At 44.7% G+C, this 24,228-nt stretch overlaps 1 protein-coding gene across 11 annotated transcripts in view; it reads right to left on the bottom strand.

Annotated features, from left to right (window-relative positions):
- KIAA1217 (KIAA1217 ortholog) overlaps positions 1 to 24,228 on the bottom strand; it is a 323,146-nt gene that overhangs the window by 92,261 nt on the left and 206,657 nt on the right. For all 11 annotated transcript variants that reach the window (XR_010922379.1, XR_010922380.1, XM_067562372.1 and 8 more), the window contains 2 exons: positions 4,080 to 4,278; positions 1,010 to 1,103 (listed from right to left, as the gene is read on the bottom strand). Coding sequence is in view for 9 of the 11 variants with exons in the window: in XM_067562372.1 (XP_067418473.1) it covers positions 1,010 to 1,103; positions 4,080 to 4,278 (293 nt within the window). In the remaining 2 variants the exon portion in view is untranslated. The remainder of the gene's footprint in view (positions 1 to 1,009; positions 1,104 to 4,079; positions 4,279 to 24,228) is intronic.

Here is a 24,228-nt window from a genome sequence, read left to right as displayed (position 1 = left end):
TTGACATTCGCTTTGGAGCATGTATAAGTCGCCAAAACAACACACTTGAATCTTTCTTTGACCTTGAAGGCTTAATACAATTTTATTATTTCTCATAGATTTAAACCAAGGGTCCCCAAACTACGGCCCGCGGGCTGCATCCAGTCCTCCGAGACATTTTGACCACCCTCCCTCCCATGTGGGCCTAGCAGCGCCCTGGCTGGAGCTGTGCCACTTCCGGCCCCAAGCAGCACCACACAGCAGCCGTTCCCCCCTCCTGGCCCCGCCCCTTCCCCCCACCCCCTCCTACGTGGGCCCAGTGCTCCGCTCCCGGCCCCAAGCAATGCCATGCAGTGGCCGCTCCCCCCTCCTGACCCCATCCCTCTCCTACATAATGTGGGCCCAGCCTCTCTGGCCCACCATAAGAGCAAGACTGAGTGGTGTGGCCCTCACAGCTGAAAGTTTGGGGACCCCTGACTTAAACAAAGGGAGTAAATTTCATAAGCTTTCTTAGCAAATTCAAAGGCAAAGATTTCACCTGAACAAAGGTCACTGTACTTATGGTATTTCTGACAGACGCACAAAGATTGATGCTCTTTTCAAAACTGTAAAGCATTTATTAGTTTTTTTACTATGAGACAGCCATTTATGAAGCACATTAGGAAGTCAACTGGAAAGCTTTTGAAAATGATGTTGCGAGTTGCCCTACTATTAAAGTTAAACCATGCTCTGTTTTGTTGAGAAATTTGGTGCCCACTAGTGAATGAGAACTCAATTTGTATTCTGAAATAACTAAAAATTATGCTGTGATTCCAATTCCTTACTGTGAGTGAATAAGGAATCAGAAGGCTGTTACTCAGAGTAAATAGTGACAAGGAATGAATAAACCAATCAATTAGCAGCAAGGGTCAGTGTAGCTGTAGTCCCCTTGCAGCATGTGTTTATTTACACTATATATGTTAATGTAAACACTTAACACAGAAAACAGGAGATAAAATAAAAATGAATATAAAAGCAACTCTGCACTTACCCTTATTTCTCCATTTACAGTTCTGGATGTATGATTAAATGCATGCGCAGGATCTTTGTTGTAAACTTTAAGGAAAGATCTGTCCTGAATGTTCCTGGAATCAAAAACATCAACAACGATAGCAGATGAAAGGAGTTTTATTTTAGACATTTCCTTTGCTTGCCCTAAGGATTCAGGCAACAGAAATCAACCACCATCACCATATTGCTGTAACTGACCAATAAAAAAAACCCCACTGCTAAAAAACAGACAAACATAAATAATAAAAAACTACTTCAGTTCTCTTTCCCATGGGAAGTACTATTCTTTCAGTACAGCTCCACACCCATAAATATCAGGTGGTGCTGAGTTTCTTTCAAGATCCCAGGCACGGAGTGAACACACTCTGTAAGACAATAAAGCTCCAATATTTACAATGCACCCAAAAGAGTTTAAGTCAATATTTAAACACTTTATTGAGTACTCTACACAAACACATGAATTTCAGCTACTCTAATGAACACATATCAAAAGAAAAATTCTCTTTTGAAATTATTCTTGAGACAACTGTAACTTACAGTTTGTTCACAAAACTGAAAAAATTCCATGACAACTAAGCAAATGACTCACCAGCAAATATAAAAACAAACTTTCAAGCCTCCAGTCTTTCATAAAGCTTTTTTTTTAAAAAAAAAAGCAAAAAGAAAGCACCGCTTTGACAAAAGCTACTACTGAATTTTGATGCAAATTGTTAGAAGAAAACACCAAAGATTTTTAAGATTGGCACAAAGAACTTTGTCATTCTTGAGTCTTTTTATAAACTGACTCCTTCAGACAATAATCAGACAACAGATGTTTTACTTTAGTCACAAAACGTACCTTACAATAATTTCATAGATTAGAAATTTGCACTGAGTCCTGCTGATTACTTGTTCAACATTAATCAGCAACAATCTAAACTCACTAATGTCCTTTCAAAACTGTAATTCCTTTCATTTCACAGTGGTGGATTCAAGAGAATTTGCACACAAGACTGAATTCCTTTCCTCCAGGTGCAGCTAAACTACAAATTTAGTGGGTTGATCTTAATTATTGGGATTATCATTTTAAAAACATGAAGTGAAGGATTCTTGGGTTGGTCTAATGTCTTTCATTTAAAATCATATTACAGTCAGTGATTGCTTTGAATCAGTAACTAGTCCGAACTTGCACTGCTGGTGTAGACTTCAAGTAGTCTATTAAAAAACCACATAGTTTAACAGCCAGATCAGTTCCATCTGTTTAAGAAATGTATGGTTAATGAGAAGCTCAGACTTGATGAGAGTTAACTACATGTAGAATGCACATGAAAATACCTACCCCGTAGCAAGTTTAGGTACTTAGTTTATTTATGGCAGCATAAACAGTTTTCTGTCTTATAAATATGACATTTTAGATAATATCAATATCCAAAAAGGTGACGGGACTACATTTAGATAGTGAATAATTTGGAAACAATGTTTACGGTCTGTAAAATTAAATAATATTCAGAGCCCATAGTACAGATGTTACATATAAAGTAAGGAGAAAATTCCGCTCAGAGATCTGCATGGAGAATCAAACTACAGAATTCTGCTCTCCATATGGATGTGGAATGCTTATTTTTTAATATATTTTCCAATGCAGGGAAAGCGCTCTCATTTTCTGGTTCACTCTTAGCTCACAAATGATGATGTCATATACAGAGACAAGGTGGGTAAGATAATATCTTTTACTGGACCAACTGCCATATACAGTTATTTAAATAAACTTAATCTACTCTCTTTTCTACATCTAAATGATGGTTGAGAGAGAGGTTACTCGGCTAATGTCAAGTTTGGTTTAAAAATATTCTCCACAGCTATTTTATAGAAATATGACAGCTTGAAGTAAAGTAGTGCTTTAATGCAATGTAGCCAAATTCCATGCATTTGATCTCTGAATTGAATTGTATTTCACACCATATCTCCATTCCACTCCAATTCAAACTTTTCTGATAACAGGTACACATTTGTGTATTTTTTATTTGCACATCTGTTTTGCATTCACTATTTGACTGGTGCTACAGCTGAACACTTTTCCTTTTGTCCCGCTTTCTCTTCTGCTTCCCTCTCGTAATTTTGTGTCTGTTCTTATATTTATCATATACTACCTTACAAACAGTCTGATATAAATATATGCCACAAATCCCTGTACTATTTTTCACTCCATAATAAATCTGTGGCCGGCCACATGATTGTAACTATGCTGTGCACCTGGGCCATTTGGAACTTCTTAGTGGTCATGGGGTTAACATTCCGATTCTTCTGCTCCAAAAGCACAGATACCAATTGGTGTCAGAAGTTCAGGGCTTAAGAAACACAGCTGAGCAGCTCTGATTCCATCCAACAGAGGACAAACTTTAACCCACACAAACCAGGTCATTACAATATTCTTTGTATGCAGTATTGGCTGACCTCAGAAGTATTATTAATTATTTCTATTAATGTAGCACCTAGTGGCAAGTGTTCAGTTGCCCAGTCCTGATGGAAGCTAGAGCAGCAGTGGATACCATGCTAACTTCTTCCACTGGTGTAACAGATTGCAAGCCAGTGGTAGATCATATATAGTGGAGCACTGCTCCGCAACACTCCTTCCAGCCCACATTGTACCCCAAAACACTTATGACATTCCCTCTTCTCTCCTCTAACATCAGGCTTTCTGCCAGCAGAGATAGGGATCTCTTTTACTTTTTGAATTTGGCCTATATGTTTATTTTATGTTCAGTATTTCAAATATACATATTCTGGTAAAAACTCAATAAAATATTAATTGTAAAAACTAACCACACTCATCTGTATTGCATGAATATTTAAATAAAGTATATCATACATATATGGCTTGTGCAACAGACGTGGTACATATAGCTAAAGGCATTTATAAACTGTGAAAACCCCAAATTACTCAGACACCACTGAACTTGCCTAATGTGTCAGACCTGATATTTGTTGGGTATTTATCAGCCTAACTCTTTTTCACGCTACTGATGCACTGCAGAAAAAAACCCCTCAACTCTAGTGCCGTGTTTACCTACCTCACATCATTGAGTTCATAGTATATATTTCTGCTCTCGTCCTTGATGTAAATAGCAACACTGGGAGACTCCAGCATTTTCATTGTCAACTGCTGGGGGAAGGCACTTACGAAGAGGGCACGTATCGTGTCTGTGCTTGTAATTTCATTCGGCATCCTTAACTGTTTTGTTTCATCTCCATACTGAAGATATAAAACTCCTAAAAGCAAAATACAATTGAAGATATTTTTTAAAAAATGCATGAAATAAATCTAGACTCCAAAGTCCATATAGAACACACATCAAATATTTAATTCTATATTAGACTAAGCAAAGCTAGATTTCTCTCTTACACATCCCATATCTTTTCAATACAACATTGGAATAAAGAATAAAAACTGTCTTATGGATATTGATTATTTGGTTCCATAACACACAGTTTTTCCACAGCAGCATGTTATTGCAAGGAATCTATTTTTACTGTTCCTTAGTTAGACCAAAAGTTTACAGTAAAAGAGCGAATTTAAAAATAATCCTAATATGAACCTATATTACTGTGGAAGTTGCATGTAAATCATGGGAAATTTTCTGGCAGTCAAGAGAAAAATTCATCCTTGTATCACTTAGATTCTTTTAAACATAAACTCTTTGTTTTAGCTTCATACTTTCTCAACATGGGCTTGATTTTAAAACCAGCTTTCTACTTTTGTAGGAACAAGCATACTTTTGTGCCCACAATTGATTTCACCAGCAACTTATTTATAAAATTGTAGGTGAACTTCAGAGCAGGAACAAAATTGAAGTCACTAAAAAGCAGATCCACTATGAATATCAGACACTTCAATTTTAGTGTTTCTGTGTAAAATGGTTTGCAGTGTTAATAGTCATCTCTAACACATGATGGCATAATATAGTGGTGGGGGAAAGAATCTAAGTCATGTATAGGTAGAATTATAGATTTTAAAGCCAAAAAGGATCATTATCATCATCTAGTTTTGGTTCCTGTGTAACACAGGCCAACAAACCTCAACCAGCGATTTCTGCATTAAACCCACAACTTCTGGTTGAGCTTGAGTACATCTTTTAGAAAGGCATCTAGTTTTGATTTAAACACTTCAAGTGCTGGAGAACACCCATGTCCATAGGTAAGTTGTTCCAATGATTATTTACACTCACTGTTAACATTTTGCTCCTTATTTCTAGTCTGTTTGTCTAGCTTCAGCTTCCAACTAGTGGATTTCGTTATGTCTTGCTAGATTAAAGAGCCGTCTACTATCAGAAATCTCTTTAGTTATGTATGTGCTCGTGCACCATGATCAAGTCACCTCTTAAATGTCTCCTGGATAAACTAAATAGATTGAGCTTCTTAAGTCTTTCACTAACAGGCATTGTTTCCACACCTATTTTTCTTTTAGTAACAGGAAACGTCAATATTTTGCACTTACATACTGCAGTGCCTTTCATCAAAGGATCTCAAAATAAATGGACTTTAATTAATTAGGTCCCACAATATTCCTCTGAGGAAGGCAAGTATTGTATTATACTCATTTTACAGATGGGCAAATGGAGGCACAGAGGCCATCTTCCGCTTGTGGATTTTTATATTTGCTCCCATTGGATCTTGCTCACTATAGATGAGATTTTCACTCCCACAATATCCCTTTTCTGTCAGAGTGACATAAAAGGGCTCTAAAAGCCTTGAATCTGGCCAGAGGAGAATTCTCCAAGCACAGAAACTGAGGCTGTGACTATCTTCCTATCTTGCAAGATCTGGTATATGGGACATGGCAGGGGTGAGGTGGGGGGATGGGAGGGACATGTTGAAGGTGAGACCAAAGCACATAATGCTGTGGACATTTCGAGTGGCATTGCTGCATAGGCATCTGAGGACAGGCTGACAAGAGAGCCGTGAGGGGCTACGTAAATTACATTAGTGGCCTCTTCAACCCCCAGAGAAGCCCTGAATCAGGAGGACATAAAGGTATTCGAAGCCACCTTAACCAACCCTATCATTCTGGGTTGCAATTCTGTGCTCCACCTTAGAGGCATAATGCAGAATCTCATGCTAGATTTCTTAATTCCCCTAAAATTGCTTTCTTGAAATTAGATACCCTTGCCCTTGTGCTGCATTATTCTGTGGTAATCCCATTCTTTGCTATGCAGAATTTAATTAGTTTGAAGTTCCAAGTTTTCTTCTTATTCCCACATTCTCAATTGCTCCTCTCTATCAGTAAAAACTAGATCTAGGGCAGCTTGTGCTATAGTTGGGGACCTCGCTTTCTGGAACAATGTTGCCTTCTGTATAATCTGGGAAGTATTTAATGAGGTTTCTTTGGCTATATATGTAATCTTACATATATCTGGATAGCTAAAATTCTACAAACCTCTAATCCTATAAAATTTATAAGCTGGGCCTTTCATGTTTAGGTTGTGGTCAGTTCTGGTCAAAGACTTCATTGAAAGCAGTTCTAGATGGAAAGTGTCTGAAACTCAAAAGTGTTCTATGGTTCTGTTGCAGAAGCTGGTGATTGGGGGAGGTCCCAAATGATTGGAAAAAGGCAAATATAGTGCCCATCTTCGAAAAAGGGAAGAAGGAGGATCTGGGGAACTACAGGCTGGTCAGCCTCACCTCAGTCCCCAGAAAAATCATGAAGCAGGTACTCAGAGAATCCATTTTGGGGCACTTGGAAGAGACAAAGGTGATCAGGAACAGTCAACAGGGATTCACCAAGGGCAAGTCACGTCTGACAACCCTGATTGCCTTCTAAAATGAGATGACTGACTGTGGATGTGCGGTGGACATGATATACCTTGACTTTAGCAAAGCTTTTGATACAGTCTTCCACAGCAAGTTAAAGAAGTATAGGTTGGATGAATGGACTACAAAATGGACAGAAAGCTGGCTAGATCATTGGGCCGAATGGGTAGTGATCAATGGCTCGATGTCTAGTTGGCAGCCAGTAACAAGTGGAGTGCCCCAGGGGTCGGTGCTGGTTTTGTTCAACATCTTCAATAATGATCTGGAGTATGGGATGGATTACACCCTCATCAAGTTTGCAGATGACACTAAGCTGGAGGGAGTGGTAGATACACTGGAGGGCAGGGATAGGATACAGAGTGACTTAGACAAATTAGAGGATTGGGCCAAAAGAAATCTGATGAGGTTCAACAAGGACAAATGCAGAGTCCTGCACTTAGGATGGAAGAATCTCATGCACTGCTACAGACTGGGGAATGACTAGCTAGGCAGCAGTTTGGCAGAAAAGGACCTGGGGGTTACAGTGGACAAGAAGTTGGGTATGAGTCAACAGTGTGCCCTTATTGCCAAGAATGCTAATGGTATATTGGGCTGCGTTAGTAGAAGCATTGTCAGCAGATTGAGGGAAGTGATTATTTCCCTCTATTCGGCACTGGTGAGACCTCATTTGGAGTACTGTGTCCAGTTTTGGGGCCCTCACTACAACAAGGATGTGGACAAATTGGAAAAAGTCCTGCGGAGGGAAAAGAGGGGGGACAAACTTGGCGAAACATATAGAAAAAGTTAAACAAAAATAAAATTAAAAATCTCATTCCTACCAGCTAAAAAATTGGCTAGCATTACATCTGAATACTGTTCAAATAGTTCAAAACCTGTATTGTAGCTGCAAACTGCAATGTGATGATCAGGTGAAAATAATGTCAGATCTGCTTAAGAGTTTGTGACTACGATGCTCTTTCTTGGCTACTCCACAGAGGATACAAGCCACAATACTAGCAACTCATTTTCTCCTTTAGCTCAATTGGTTTTTGGTATGGGAACAGACACTCCGAAATATTATCCCTACTGATGAACAAGCAGTCTATGGGGCCCCAGAATAAATTACAAAACCCATTTAGATAGCGATTCTTGGTTTAAAGTAAAAATTGGTTATACCACCAATGATGGGCTGATGGAAGGGGTTTTATTTTGTATATTCATGAGCTACAACCAGTGACTAAAATTTTATGCAAAGGTCCTGGGACATGAAGCCATTTACTGAAAAATACAGAAGACATAATAATCTAAAATGAAAAATTCCAGAGGGGTAGCCGTGTTAGTCTGTATGCAGCGAAAACAATGAGAGTCCTGTAGCACCTTAAAGACTAATAAATTTCTGCGGGCAAAAGCTTTCATGGGCTGCAACCCATTTCATCAGATGCATGAAATTTGATGTCATGATGTCAGATGCATGACTTCATGCATCTGACAAAGTGGGTTGCAGCCCACGAAAGCTTATGCCCACAGAAATTTGTTAGTCTTTAAGGTGCTACAGGACTCTCGTTGTTTTAATCTAAGATGAGTTTTCTTTATCCTTAGTTCTTAGTATTTTTCTCACAATGTTGCTCATAATTGCTATAAATAAATGAATGCATATTTTGGCAGGTGTTCCCACAATCAGTGAGTAGATAATTGTACCTGGAGCAAGAGAAGGCAGAACATGTTAATTTCTCTGCATACTAATCAGACTACTCAACATCATCTAACCCTTATTTAATATTAGGCTGCTTTTAAAATTACACTGTCAGTATCTTTTTATAGTATTATGGAGGGATGATATTGTTATGAGCTGGGTTAAACCTTGTTATGGGTTGAATCAGAACCACATTGAAAATGAGGTGTGAACATACCCTTGAAGTAAGATAGGTGTAAAACACAGTTAAGGGACCACACCTAACACACTGACATAATCTAATCTGCCCAGAAACTAGTAACACATGGGTGGCCTGATTCCATTGAGCATTGTTCTGACCAGGTGTGTATGCGAGTGGGAAAAGTCTAGCTGGAGGGTCAGACAAGAAACAGAGAGACTCAAAGGCAGCAAGAAAACCAAGGAGTAGCCTGGCTGTAATCACAGCATGACCCTAGAAAAAGTCTAGAAAAAGTTAGTGGGTTGGCAGTGCTGGCTGTGAGAAGCTTGGACCTGTAAACTAAGAAACCACTCCTTTTGTTTCTAGTTCCTCCTGCGTTTAGAGAAATAGAAAATTATACATTCCTTGTCAATAAATAGGATTGCATCCAAGAAACTACTAGACTCCATGATCAGTTTTTACTCCCAGCTGAAACATCCCCAGGGTCCTGAACTTGATTAACTGCTCGGGTCAAAAAGGGGAAACAATATCATCTCTGTCAGTAAGACTGCACTCAGCTTCCATTACAAATCATATTTTTAACCTTTTAATTTGGTTGGCAAAATTATTTGAACATTGCCAAATTTACTAAAGCTTAGGCTTTAGGCCTTTAGGCTCCAGACTTTTTCTGAAAGTTTATTCTGTTAATGGCCTATACCTCAAAAACTGTAAAATGAATTTTTTTTACTTTGAATCAAATTTTTTTTTTTTTATTATTAAATGTCCTTCAGAACTCATGTAGTAGATATACATGAAGAATATAATCAATCAAGACAGACTGTGTATCTAACCCTGTATTCACTATTCTTATGCACTGGAAAATATTTTTTGTGTGATTACTTTCAGAGTATACTAGAATTTTTCTTTAAAAGTTTAAAGGCATTGGTCAAAATATTTTTCAGTTGACAAAATATGCTTAAAATGACACTTTAAAAGTGATGTACAGATGCCATATTTTTTAAAAAAATTAGTAAATAGAAAAAATGTTAATTTTAAACTAAGTTTGCTATTAAGTATGTATGAATATCAAGAAACATTACAGTTTAAAACAGAACAAAAAAATAAATAAAAAAATAAAAAAGAACCCTTTAAGATCTTGGAACATTCCAAAACAGCATTAACTCTGCCCTTCCTCACCCATCTTCAGCCTACCAGAAACCCACTTACAGTTGTTTTAGTGTAGATTTTCAAAATAAATTTGTGTCTAATCTGGCATGATTGTGCCTTAACAATATACCGGTTTTACATAAAAATCATGGAGATTTTTGGTCCATATACTTATTAGTATGGTAAAGGACATTTTCAAAGGCATTATGGTAAATTCTCCTTTCCCTATTCTCCCTTATGTTGCATATTTTTTAAAAGCCACTGCCTTTTCCATTGAGTTGCCTGATCCATGTCATAATATAGCAGTATTTTAGGGCATTTCTTGTTTGAGAAAACTAGCTGTATATTCCTAAAAATCCTGTTTCAGCATGACAGAGGATAAAAGGATTTTCAAATCCATTGTTTTAAACCATCCACATTGTTGTTCCACACACACATTTTGTCAGTCTGAAACAGAGACAACTGGCAACACCCCAATGCCCAGCTTCAGGGAAGCAGCTGCACCCCTAGAGCCACATCTTATTGTCAACTAATAAATTACTCACATTGAAACTAAAGCAAAAGGAAATACTGTCTAACCCTAGTGCAGCTCTCATTAGGACAACACCATAGCTGCCAGCAAAACTGATGGAAAGGGAGCCAAAGAAAACAAATGCTAATGTTTTCATGCATCCTAATACTCCTCCTGCACTTACTCTTCTGTCACAAAAGATTTGCAAGAAAGATTAAGATTGTGCTGAGTTATTACAAACACAAAACAAATAAAAAAACAAGGCATATAATAGGCTTATCTTCAGGAGGACAAGTAACATCTATGTGAATAAAACAAAGTTACTTACCAGTAACTGATGTTCTTCGAGATGTGTTCCTCATGTCCGTTCCACTATAGGTGTGTGCACGCCTCCGTGCATGGTTACCCAGAACTTTTTTCCCCTTAGCAGATCCCATAGGGCCATCTCCAGCACCCCCTGGAGCCCCACGCACATGCCATGGTATATGAGGCACTGCCAGCCCTACACCCCCTCAGTCCCTTCTTTCTGCCAACTCCGTTAGCGGGGACGGGGGGGGTGGGTTGTGGAATGGACATGAGCAACACATCTCGAAGAACATCAGTTACTGGTAAGTAACCTTGTTTTCTTCTTCGAGTGCTTGCTCATGTCCAGTCCACTATAGTTGAAGGTGGGTCAGAGTTATCGGTGAGCTGCCCTCAGCACCGCTCTGCCGAATCCCACTTCCTTTCTCGCCTGCTGGATGATGGCGTAGTGGGACATGAAGGTATGCACCGACGACCAGGTGGCAGCTTTGCAGATGTCCTGCAGGGGCACTCTCTCCAGGAAGGCTGTAGATGAGGCTTGAGCTCTGATTGAGTGCACTGTGATGGTTCCCGGAAGCGGCACCTTTGCTTGCTCGTAGCAGAACTTAATGCATGATGTAATCCATGAGGAGATGCACTGGGTGGAGACAGATGAGCCTTTCATACAGTCAGCTACTGCGACAAAGAGCTGTGTCGATTTCTGGAATGGCTTTGTGTGCTCGATGTAGAAGGCCAGGGCTCATCTTATGTCCAGCGAATGCCATCTCCTCTCCTCCTCCGAACCATGAGGTTTGGGGAAAAACATGGGGAGAAAAATATCTTGATTACAATGAAATTGGGAAACCATCTTGGGTAGGAAGGCCGGATGCGGCCTTGGCTGAACCTTGTCCTTATAGAAATAAGGGGGCTCCGAGGTCAAGGCCCTAATCTTGGAGACCCTCCTGGCTGAGGTAATGACCACCAGGAAGGCTACCTTCCATGAAAGGATGAGCAGAGGGCATGAAGCCATGGATTCAAAGGGGGACCCCGTGAGTCTCGAGAGGACCAGATTGAGATCCCAGTGAGGCACCAGGTCATGGACCTGCAGATACAGCCTCTCCACCCCCTTGAGGAACCTGACCGATATGGGATGGGAGAACAGCGAGCGATCTCCCCTCTAGCAGCTGATGGAAGGCTGAAATGGCCGCTAGGTGAACCTTCAACGAGCCAGCATTAGACCCTGGAGCTTTAGCTGAAGCAGGTACTCCAGGATCGCCTGTATAGGTGAGAGGCTGGGCAGAATACCCCGGGACTCCGCCCAACAGATAAACTGCCTCCATTTAGCCCGATACACGACCTGTGTAGAAGGTTTCCTGCTACCAAGCAGGACTTGGTGGACCTGTACCGAGCAGGTTTTCTCTCCCTCCATCAGCCACAGAGCCTCCAGGCCATGAGATGCAGGGAGTCCAGGTCCGGGTGCAACAGGTGACCATGGTCCTGGGATAGAAGGTTGTGTCACCTCGGGAGCTCCAGAGGTGGAGTGATTGAAAGGTCCAGCAGCATGCTGAACCAGTGCTGCCTTGGCCCAGCTGGAGCGATGAGTATAACGTTCACCCTGTCCCTATTTATTTTCAGCAGGACCTTGGGTAGAAGCGGAATGGGCAGAAACGCATACATGAGGGTCCCCGTCCAGTCAATGAGGAATGCATCGGAAATTGACCCAGTCTCTCAACCCCGGAGCGAGCAGAACCTCTGACACTTCATGTTCCAGGCCGACGCGACTAGGTCCAATTGGGGAACACCCCACCTCTGGAGGATCATAGCCACCACCTCTGGGTGCAACAACCAGTCGTGGCGGGGTAGAAACGATCTGCTTAGGCGATCCGCCTTGTCATTCCTCACTCCCGGGAGGTGAGAGGCAGTTAAATGGAAATCGTGCCTCACGGCAAAGTCTCACAGATGGATAGCTTCCTCACAGAGGGCCGAGGAGCATGCTCCCCCATGTCTGTTTATGTAAAACATGGCTGCGGTGTTGTCCATCAGCAGCTGCACCACTCTGCCTGTCAGGAATCGGAGGAACACCTTGCACGCTAGGCGAATGGCCCTCAGCTCCTTCAAGTTGATGTGCAGGCACCTCTCCTCCCCCGACCAGAGCCCCTGAGTGCCTAGGCAGCGCTGATGTAGGCTCCCCATCCTACATCCGATGCGTTGGAAATTAAGGTGACCGACGGGACCAGTTCCCTGAACAGAATGCCCTTCATCACTGCCATTGGGAGTCCGCCACCAGTTTAGGGAGGCTAAGATGGGCAGGGGAACTGTGACCACCCAGTCCAATGGGTGTCTGCTCAGCACATATACCGAGGCCAAACATGCCTGAAGCGGTCTGAGCCTCAGGCGAGCTGGTCTCACTACATACGTGCAGGCTGCCATGTGGCCTAACAGCTGTCGTGGGGCATCTGAGAGATGATAAAGACCATCACCTCGAAACATGGCTGAGGCAGGAAGGCTCTAGCCTGGGAAGTGTCCAGGGTGGCCCCAATGAATTCTATGTGTTGCACTGGGGTTAGTGTAGACTTGTGTTCGTTTATGAGCAGTCCCAGCCTGCTGCACGTGGAGCAAGTGAGGGTCACGCTCTCCTGCACTTGGGACATTGGACCTGCCCCTGATCAGCCAATGGTCCAGGTAAGGAAAGATTTGCACACCCTTTCGTCTCAGGTGGGAAGCCACTACCGCCATGCACTTGGTGAACACCCTTGGAGCCAAAGATAGGCCAAAGGGTAGGGCTGTAAACTGGCAGTGGGAACCAGCCACCATGAAACAGAGAAAACGCCTGTGGCTGGGGAGGATATACATATGAAAGGATGAGTCCTTGAGATCGAGGGCGGCATACCATTCTCCTGGATCCAGGGAAGCGATTAAGGAAGCCAGGAAGACCATGCAAAACCTGATTCATTTGACATATTTGTTTAGACGACACAGGTCTAATATGGGTCTCAGACCCCCCTTTGCCTTGGGGATGAGGAAGTACCTCGAATAGAACCCCTTCCTCCTTCTGCCTTGAGGGACCATTTCCACCGCTCCCAGGTTGAGGAGGGTGTCCATCTCCTGCAAGAGGAGTTGCTCGTGAGAGGGGTCCCTGAAGAAGGACAGAGGGGGAGGGTTGTTGGGGGGCATGTAGATGTAAACTGTAGGGCATAGCCCCCTGAAACTATCCCAAAAACCCAACGGTACGAAGTGATTTTTGCCCATTTGGGATAGAAGGGCCTTTACCTGTTTAGGAACAGGTGGGGCGGATCCAGGAGAGCAGTCGGGGTGCCACCCTCGGGTGCACCATCAAAATTGCCTCTGGTTGCCTGACTTTTTGGGAGGCCCCTGCTCGGTACCGATGATTTCCACTGCCGCTTGCCTTGCAGTCCTGCAGACACCTTCGGTGACCGAGGTCGGCGCCACTCTGAACTTGTTGGTGCCGAGCCAGACTCCGGCGACCTGGTTCCACGTTGTGGGCTGTGTGTCGGGTCTTCCTCTGGTGACCAGGTTCCGCGCCGTCTCAGTGCGGGCAAACTTCTCAGTGCCGGGTCCTCTGACGGTGACTGGGTTCTGCACTGTGTAGGTACAGGTGAATTCCTCGGTGCCAGGGATCTGGAACAGGAGCTGTCCTGAAAAGCCTCCGGTGTCGACGGCGTCGGCAGAGGCACTCTTCCACTCCCAGGAGTCGGGGGAGGCTCCCTTACTGGAGATGCAGGCACTGGAGAAGACTTGACAGGCCAGGTCCGGTGCATCTCCGTACTTGACCCTGCCCGTACCGACAGCGCAGGGGAGTGTCCGCGCTCCACACGCTGCTTCTTCCTCTTTGGTGCCAGCAATGTTGCATGGTGCCAAATCGAGGGCAGTGCCAGCAGTGCGCTCTGGACCAAAGTCACGTTCGGTACCGAGGTGGAGTGGATCGGCTCGGACGCTGGGCGGAGTGCTGCCTCCATCAACAGGATTTTCAACCGGATTTCTCAGTCCTTTTGAGTCCTTGGTTTGAAAACCCTGCAGATCTTACACTTCTCTTTTCTGTGGGCTTCCCCCAAGCACCAGCAGTCGTGGGGGTCGCTGAGCGGAAGGCCTTCCCACAGGAGGCACGCGGCTTGAATCCCAGCAACCTGCAGGGACTTGCCTTATCTCTAACTACTCTTAACAACACTTAACAACTACTTAACTAAATAAAACTAACTTAGAATATCAAACAAGTCCAAACAAGGGGAATAGTACTTGCTGAGAGCAAGACTAGTTCCAGCAACCATCATGGGCGGAAAGAAGGAACTGAGGGGGGGAGGGCTGGCAGCGCCTCATATACCGCGGCATGTGCGCGAGGCTCCAGGGGGCGCTGGAGCCAGCCCTATGGGATCTGCTAAGGGGAAAAATGTTCCGGGTAACCGTGCACGGAGGCGTGCACACACCTATAGTGGAATGGACATGAGCAGGCACTTGAAGAAGAATGAAGGCTATAGTACGTAGAGCATCTTAAAGTAGTGACTTGAGTCAAACAATGCTACTGCTACGAATTCTAGGCACGTCTATAGCACTTTCAGTCTTAGACCTTGTCTACATTTATAGACAAACTATACTGGCAAACCCTCCTACTGTAGACGTAGCTTATACCAGTTCCTTTTGCCAGTACAAATTACACCAGTTTCCCAAGTGAAATAAAACTATCCTGGCAAAAGGCCTTTTTTGCCAGTTTAACTGTGATTACAGGACAGCTTTTTCTGGCACAGTTATGTCAGCAAAAAATCACCCATCTAACCCACATAGATATTGTGGCAAAACTTTTAAGTGTAGACCACCCTTAGATTCTTAAAGCATTTTTACAAACATTACAGTATTTTATTAAAGCTTCATTAACAACATTCCAGTGAGGTAGGAAAGTGCAATTTACAGCTGGGAACACTGAGGAACAAAGAGGTGAAGGGACTTGCCCAAGGACATACAGAACAGCTATGTAAAAGTGAGAAGTAAAAACCAGGTCTCCTGACTGTGATCTAACCACAAGGCTATCCTTTCTCTACACACAGATCTCTACAAACGAATGAGATCCTAATTCTGCTCTTCCCTCTAAGAAGGCTCAGTTAGAAAAAGGATTTTCAGAAACCTCTGTCTCCGGGCTGGTACATAAGGTTGCACCAACTTAACTAAAGAGGTGATGTCAAACGGATTTTGTTAAACCAGAGTTAGACAGGGCCTCAGTGTGAGAACTCTTATATGTAAGCTAAACCAACCTAAACCAGGTTTAAACCAGTGTCAGGGTATCCACAGACAAAGTTGTAAATCAATTTAACACCACACCTTTAGTTAAATCTTTCATATATATATATATATATATAAGTAAAAATACACACACACAGAAAGAGAACACAGTTGAAACAAGACAAATTCAGAATGGATATACGGTGTAGAATGGATATAAGGTGTAGATTTTTGACTGTGAGGATAATTAACCATTGGAACAATTCATCAAGTGTCATGGTGGAGTCTCCATCACTGATAATTTTTAAATTAAGACTGGTTTTTTTTCCTAAAAAATATGCTCTAGGCATGGGCACCAGGTTCGTATAATTTTTGGTGGTGCTGGGGCGCTGGGCCCACGTCATGTGGGAGAAGGGTGGGGGAAAGGGGCGGGGCCGGGAGAGGGGAGCGGCCACCTTGCAGTGATGCTTGGGGCCGGGAGCAGCTACTGGCCTGGGCGATGGCCCTACGTGGGAAAGGGGCGGGGGAAGGGATGGAGTTGGAAGGCAGGGAGTGCCGCACTCCTTCGGATCGGCATTGGAGCGAAGCTGCCAAGTGTGTCCGGGAGAGAGAGAGGCAGAACAGCCAGGCTGCCCTGGGCACTGGGGGCTGCTGCGTTCTGCACGTCCATGGCCGAGCGCCACTGGAGGCTCCGCGCCCGGCCCCCCAGCACCACAGAAATATTGGTGGATTCAAGCCCACCATCCTCAATATTGGTAGAGCATGGGCACCACAGGCCCATATAACTCGCTGCCTATGGCTCTAGGAATGATTTTTGGGAAGGCCTGCGGCCTGTGTTAGACAGGAGGTCACACTAGATAATCACAAGGGTCCCTTTTTGGCCTTGGAATCAATGAATCTATAAAGGAGTGGAGAAAAAGAAGTTAAACATTTGATAAAACATTTAAGAATGATTGATACCTATGTAGTTATGCATCTTCAAAGCACTTTACAAACATTAGATAATTAATCCTCACAATATTCACTTAAAGTTAGTAAGTACTATTATTCCCATTATACAGAAGGGGAAATTGACACAGGAGGGTTAATCAATATTACAGAGGGAGCCTCAGCTAAAACTGGACTTAGAAATTAGGAGTTCCTGTTTCCACTAAATCTCATCTCTGCTTGCCTCACTAAATCTCTGTGCAGTCAGGACACTTTCTAAGGCTACATTCTGACACCCTTATTGATGTTGAGTAGCACCTAACTCCACAAGTGGTCTCATTGATATCAAAAGGACAATTATTTAATATGAGTAATATTGTCAGAATCTAGCCGAAAGTGACTATTAGAATATTGATATAAAGCCACACAACAAACAGATCATATTTTGCCACAAATTTTATCGGAGACAAACGCAGTATAGTATTTAAGGGTGTAACAGAGGTCAGGGCCCATATTGTTCTTCTCATGTATCAGACAAATAGAGATAACACACATTGGCATCCTTAACAGTGAATTCTGCAGACACACACATAATTTTGCTACAGTAACACTTCTTGTAATGGAGAAAGAATTCCTTAGTATGCAATTGTTACTATCCCCACACTCAACACTAGCCTTTCCAGATTTATAACACATTCTTTCAGAATTAGTCTGAGATCACTGCCATCATATTTGTGGTTTTTCTAGCCTGAAGCCCTAGTACTATTTCCATTGGCTACTTTCTTTTGATAGCATCTATCCACTACATTTAAAAAGGGGTGTCTTAATGTTCTTAACTATCTTCATAAGATCACAGAATCAAGAGGCACAATCTGTGGCATGAAATACAAATAAAATTACGTTTAATTTAATTTTCTTTCTACCAGAATAGCCTGAATAGTTTTGTTCAAGGTTATTCAGCTGTGTGGTAGTGTTTTCAGTAAATATAGAAACAATGTTGGGTTTAGTTCCTTAAATCTACATACTGTTAATCTGGCCATACCTGTTTTTTACTGAGTCTAGCTGTAATTCTGTGCTAGATTTGTTTCATCATGAAAAGAATACACAGGTAATGCTAGGCTAATATATTATTTCTACCAGTGCACCACATGAACTTGGGATGCGTATTCCATGCACCACTTAAATAGGAAAGATTGTAGAGCTTTACAAATGCCTACTGCAAATGGATGAGTTTAGTCTAGACCTCAGAAAAAATTAAAATAAAATACTAGTTCTTTTGCCTAGAGAAGGACTGATGAACGATGTTTAAACTGTCATCTTTTTATATTTGAAAGCTCACAAATCAGTTAGATGAATGGGGCAAATCATGATTCTCAAAACTATTGTTTCAGGCTGTCTGTAGATTCTGGACAACACTGCTTCAGTTTTCTCAGCAAATTCTACAGTATCATGGATTCCAGAGGGGTCTGCTTATCGATATAAAGGACAAACATCCATGTTAATACTTTTCGATCTCATGGCAGCCTTCAGCACCATTAGCTATAAGGTGCTGCTGATTCATCAGACCTGGCATGGAACTGGGCTGCACTACTGCAATGCAATTTACCTGGAACTGAACGGGAAAGCCATGTGTACGTTTCACCCATTTTAGCATTCAGCAGCCCAGCTGCTGAGTGTGACTGATTAACAAGAGCATATTACACAAGGACTTAGCATATTACAATGGATCTCTGATGTCAGATATAATTCAAGGATTTGTTACTGATTTTTAAAGCACTATAGGCTCTAGGAACTGGTCTGGCTACCAGTAAGAGACCATCTTTCACTCTGCATTTTACTTCAGAAGCTGCTATGAGCAGATATGTTAAGGTTGATGGCCCTTGAGAACAAAATTTTTAGGGGCCTGGGCCAGGTATTGCTTGGGGAAAAGGAGCAGTAGGGAGTTCAATAACCAAGGGGAGCTCTCTGTCATGGTAAGCGCCAACTTTTCCATATTAACACCTTTGGACCACTGTGTTAGACTTGGCGCTTGGTATTAAAAACTGAAGGGACACTTGCATGTGACGGTGGAAGGCAGGATTTGGCCCATTTTTATTGTTTTTCAGTGGACATCCATAAATAATTTGTCAATTTTACTGTACAGATGTAGACACAGTCATGCTAGTATCTGCAGTATTCCTTGTACCTCTCTGTACATAATGTCAGGAATATCTTGAACACCAAGGTCAAATTATTTCATTTTCTAAAGCATTATCCATGATATATAGAAAGTTGAAGGGTAGGAATTGTGCATAACACTGTAGAAGTATAAAAGGAGGTTACTTACTGTAATTGGAGGGTCTTTGAGATGCGTTGTCCCTATTTGGATTTCAGACATGGGAGCACTTGCGTGCCATGCTCCAGAGCTGGAACTGTGTGTAATAGTGTCCATGGACCCGCACGTACATTGGCTGCATGGTGCATCCCAGGCTTTGAGAGGCTGTGTGGGTTGACGCTGCTCGAGGTCCCTCTTACCAGCAAGCAAGAGAGCCTGCAGCAGAAGAAGACGACTTTGAAGAAGTCAGTCTGCAAGATGATGTGGCCAACTGTCGTATCCACCGCCACTGCTGGGGCGATGGTGTAGTGAGCGGTAAAGGTGTGAATAGACGGCCACCTGGCCATTCTACAAATGTCCAGCCATGGGACGTTCGCGAAGAAGGCCTATGTAGTGGCATGTGCCCTCATGGAGTGGGCCATGACTCCAGGGGGTGGCGGAACATGAGAGAGGATGTAGCATTCCTTGATGCAATGGGAAATCCTTTTAGAGTGGCATTGTGAGGAGAGGATGCAATGCCCAGAAGCGCTCTGCAGTGGCAAGAAAGAGTCTGGGTGAGGCCCAGAAGGTGCAAGTAAGTTGGAGATAAAAGGCCAGCACACGACGAACATCAAGAGAATGCAATGTGTGAGCTCTGGGAGAGGAGTGCTGTTTGGGATAGAAAATTGGAAGGTGGATAGATTGGTTGAGATGAAACAGAGAGCCATCCTGGGAGAAACATTAGATGCAGTCGCAGGGAGACTTTGTCTTTGTGGAAGACAGTAAAGGATGGGTCGACCATCATGGCTTCCAGCTCTCTAACCTGCCACCAAGAAGATCACTTTCATAAAGAGATGAGTGAGAGAGCAGGTTGTAAGGGGTTTTAAGGGCAGCCATGTGAGACAGAGAGGATGTGATTGAGGTCCCAAGAGGGGGTAGGCTTCCGCACCAATGGGAAGATGTTGAGTAGGCTGCAAGGGAAGTGGGCAATGGGCAGTTTAGTGAAGTTGGAGAAACCATCCACAGGAGGGAGGGAAGGCACTGATGGATGTGGACAGAGGAGTGGGCAAGGCCTGATTACATTCTCCACCTTAGGTTATCGAGGAGGATGGGAATGGAGATGGATTCCTGTGGGTAGCGGTGGTGGTGTGCTCAAGTGGTGAAGTGCCACCATTTCACTTGATAACAGGCCCTGGTAGATGGTTGCCTGGTGTGCACGAGGACACCATGCACTGGCGTAGAACACACCCTGTCTATATGCGAGCCCCATCCAAATACCAAGCTGTCAGATGGAACTGGCTCAGGTTGGGATGCTGCAGACGGCCATGCGCCTGGGTGAGGAGATCTGGGAGGTTGTGGAGTTGGATCAGGGGGCAAGCAGAGAGGTGGATGAAGGAAATCAGTGAAGCAATATTGATGGGGCCAAAAGGGGGCCACTACAATGATTGTTGCTCGCTCTCACCGCACTCTGTGCAGGTCTTGTGAGAGCAGTGGGATGGGTGGGAAGGCATAGCGGAGTTCGGTGGTCTAGGGTCCTAGGGCTCCTCTGGAACAGAAGAGTGGAAGTTTGTGGTTTGCCGTGGTCACAAAGAGATCCTAGCACGGTGTGCCCCACTGGCAAAAGACCGAGCAGAGCACTGGGTTGGGTTGTGTAGCTCCCATTTGTGACCGGCATGGAGGACCTGCTCAGTGTGTCCACCAGGGAGTTGCTGACACTTGGGAGATGCACGACGTGGAGGGTGACCCTGTGCCTGAGGCACCAGTTTCTAAGGTGAATGGCCTCTGTGCAGAGGGAGAGCGACCGGGCACCACCCTGCTTGTTGATATACTCAACTGCCATCATGTTGTCGGACAGCAGTTGAACGTGCCAGGAACTGATGAGGGACAGGAATGCCTGACAGGCAAGGTGGGATGCCCCTATTAGAGGATGTTGATATGCATCCACGCCTCCCTGGGCGTCCAGATGCCCCGAGCTGCATAGCCCTCGAAACTGGTGGCCCACCCAATGAGCAAGGCATCCGTGGTGATGAGGAGTGGGATGAGTGAATGGAATGCCAGCCAGCACTTTGGATAGGTTGCTCCACCATGTGACAGAAGCCAGGAGGGAGAGGGGGAACAGGACTCGCTTGCCCAGGTGATCTGACTGCGGTTTGTAGACCAACAGTTGAAGGCAGCACATATGCAGGCAGGCATATTGAATTACAGAGGTGCAGGTCTCCATGTGGCCAGGGAGGGAAAGGCACTGGTGGAGATGCATACACAGGGTGCGACGTAACTGCGCAATGAGGGAGGTGAGGGTGGCAAAGCTTGGCCCTTGAAAGAGTCCAGACGTGCCCTGATGAAGATGAGCATATGGGTAGGGATAAGGACTGACTTGTCCCCATTGATGCAGATACCTAGGCCAGCAAGGAGGTCATGAAGGATCTGGATAGTGGAAAATACATGGCAGGAGACGGCACAATAAGGAGTCAGTCATCCAGGTAAGGAAACAGGGAGTGGCAGTACGACACATATAGGCCGCAACAATGGCAAAGACCTTTGTGAACACATGAAGGGTAGTGTTGATATCAAAGTGGAGGACCCAGAACTAATAGTGAGAATGTCCGACTATAAAATGGAGGAACTTTCGATGAAGTAGGTGGATGTCTATGTGGAAGTATGCATCCTTCATATTGAGAGTCATGAACCAGGCCCCATGGTGCCTGGTCAGGATTGTCGGGTGTGTGGGCTACGAGATGGCTTCTGTGGACATTGAGAGTAGGGCTGGTAGGCAGTGTGGGGACGGGGATGGAAAGACAACCACTGCTGCCTGCGGGTTGGAGCCAGGGTGTAGATACCAAGCGACCGGAGAGTGACATGGGAATCCCTGAGAGAGTGGAGGGGTTTATTCATTTTGTCACTGAAAGTTTGTGATTGTCAAAAGAGAGGTCCTCTAGAATGGTTTGGACCTCCTTAGGGAAGCCAGAGGTTTGGAGCCAGGAATCCTGGTGGAGCACTACACTGGATACTAGAGAGTGAGATATGGTGTAAGTGGTGTCAACCACGGCTTGGAGTGCCACCTTGGTGACCAGCTTGCCCGCATCCAGCAGTGCCTGCTTCTCCACTGAGAGGAAGGCCTGGAATTCTACCAACTTGGAGTATGACAGGAAGTCATATTTCACCAGGAGGGCCTGGTAATGGGCAATACGGGACTGGAGGCCAAAGGAGGAGTAAACTTTGCACCCCAGACGGTCCAGTTTTTTGGCTGCTCAGTCTGGAGGGGTGGCTTTGAAGTGTTGTTGTTGGGCACGTTTGGTCACCATGTGGGTAACAAGCGAATTGTGGGGTGGATAGGTAAACAGGAAGTCTATAACCTTAGATGGAATGAAATGGCGGCATTTGGCATGCTTTAGGGTAAGGACAAAGGAAGCCGGTGCTTGCAGGACTAATTGAGCTGGCTGGAGGATGGCCTTGTGAATAGGGAGGGCAGTGCATGAAGGTCCCGGTGACTGCAGGGTATTGAGGAACTGGTTTTACAAGTCCTGGGTGTCCTCCACTGGGAGGTTGAGAGCCGCAGCCATGCATCAAAGCAAGTCATAATACTGGCTATGGTTGACCAGAGGGGAAAGGGAAGGTGGAATGAGTGCTTCGTCTGGAGATGAGGTGGCTCCAGTGAGAACCATGGTGCAGCAATATCATGAGGTTCATTGTAAACAGAGGGTGGGGTGGTGTGGGAAGGGGATGGCTGGTGAAGCAGTAGCAGGGGTACCCAGTGGTCCCAGTAAGAGTCCCAAGTGGACCAACAGGCATATGGGCCCCGGGGGTATTGAAACCATACCTCAGCAGAACGGCCATACGGTGGTAGGTAGGGTAGTTGTTGCTGAGGATCCAGGCTCTAGGATCATGTAGGGGAGAAGGAGAGGCCCAGATCAGAGAACAACTCCGACTCTGAGGATGGGGCTGGCAGAGGTGAGGTTGGCAATACTGATGGCAGGAGGTGGAGTGGAACAGGGCGTTGCTCAAGCAGGGGAGGTTCATTCACCAGAGATGGAAGCTGTCAGGTAGCTGGGGCACTGAGGGGAGCTTCACCTTAGCCGTGGGCATCAGCAGAGACATCCATCCCGGTATGTAAGGGGCTGGGCGTGAGAATCCAGAAGGGCATGGCAGTGTCGATGGTGTCTCAGGTGAGGGCGGTGGACCAGTGGCCATGGCTGGAGATGGTGCTGGAGGTTAGTGGCTATGCTTGGACATATGCTCCATGCGAGGCTTCTTAGGAGGGAGAGCAGCTGGATCGACACAGGAAGGCAATGCTGCATTTAGAGGCAGTCCCTCTCGTGGATCCGTCTTTATGGCTATGTCCGTGTTTCTTATGCTCATGGTAGGGCTTCAGTGATTGTGGTGGTACTGCAGGTGCCTGTGCACAGGAAGGACCTGGAGGAGCGCTCACCAGTGGAGACGATCGCCACACCGGCAGATCCATCAATCCCGGATCCGATTGCACACGTGGGCATATGGCCTCCTCCATCAGATGTTTGCAGAGGCGAAGTTCTCTAGCTTCCCGAGTCCGAGGCAGGAACGAGTGACAGATGGAACAGCAGGCAATGACGTGTGCTTCGCCGATACAATAGAGACAACGTTGGTGCTTGTTTCTCACAGACATGGAGTACGGGCACGAAGCACAACTTTTGAAGCCGGCTTGCCGGAGCACAGTCCCTGGGAAGGGGAGTGCCCCGCATGGAGAAGTCATCAAACTAACTAACAATGGTGTAAACTACATACAACTAGAAAAAATACGTGCAAAAAGGCAGGGGAAAAATGGACAAAGGTCTCTTAACAAGCTGAGTGCACTAAGGAACGGGTTCCGACTCTGGCCATGTGGTAGTCAGAGGGAACTGGAGTGGCATCAACCCACAAAGTCTCTTAAAGCCTCAGATGCACCAAGTGGCTGACGCATGACGCACATGTGGGTAAACAGACTCTACCACAAACAGCTCTGGGGCATGGCACGCATGCGCACCCATGTCTGGAATCCATATAGGGACCATCACTTGAAGAAGAACATTGATTAATGTTGGCACCATAGTCTAGTGGATAGAGCATGGGACTGCTACTGACCAGCAGTTCAATCTCGTACAAGTCATTCTATTGCTCTGTGCTGTATTTCCACCTGCCCTCCCCTCACCATGGGTTTTGGT

Source organism: Emydura macquarii, unplaced genomic scaffold, assembly GCF_026122565.2.
Source record: "Emydura macquarii macquarii isolate MOO-44397 ecotype Brisbane River unplaced genomic scaffold, CSIRO-AGI_Emac_v2 contig_2422, whole genome shotgun sequence".
Classification (NCBI taxonomy): Eukaryota; Metazoa; Chordata; order Testudines; family Chelidae; genus Emydura; species Emydura macquarii.
Note: the sequence above shows the minus strand (reverse complement) of the source record. Positions and strands in the feature narration are given on the sequence as shown.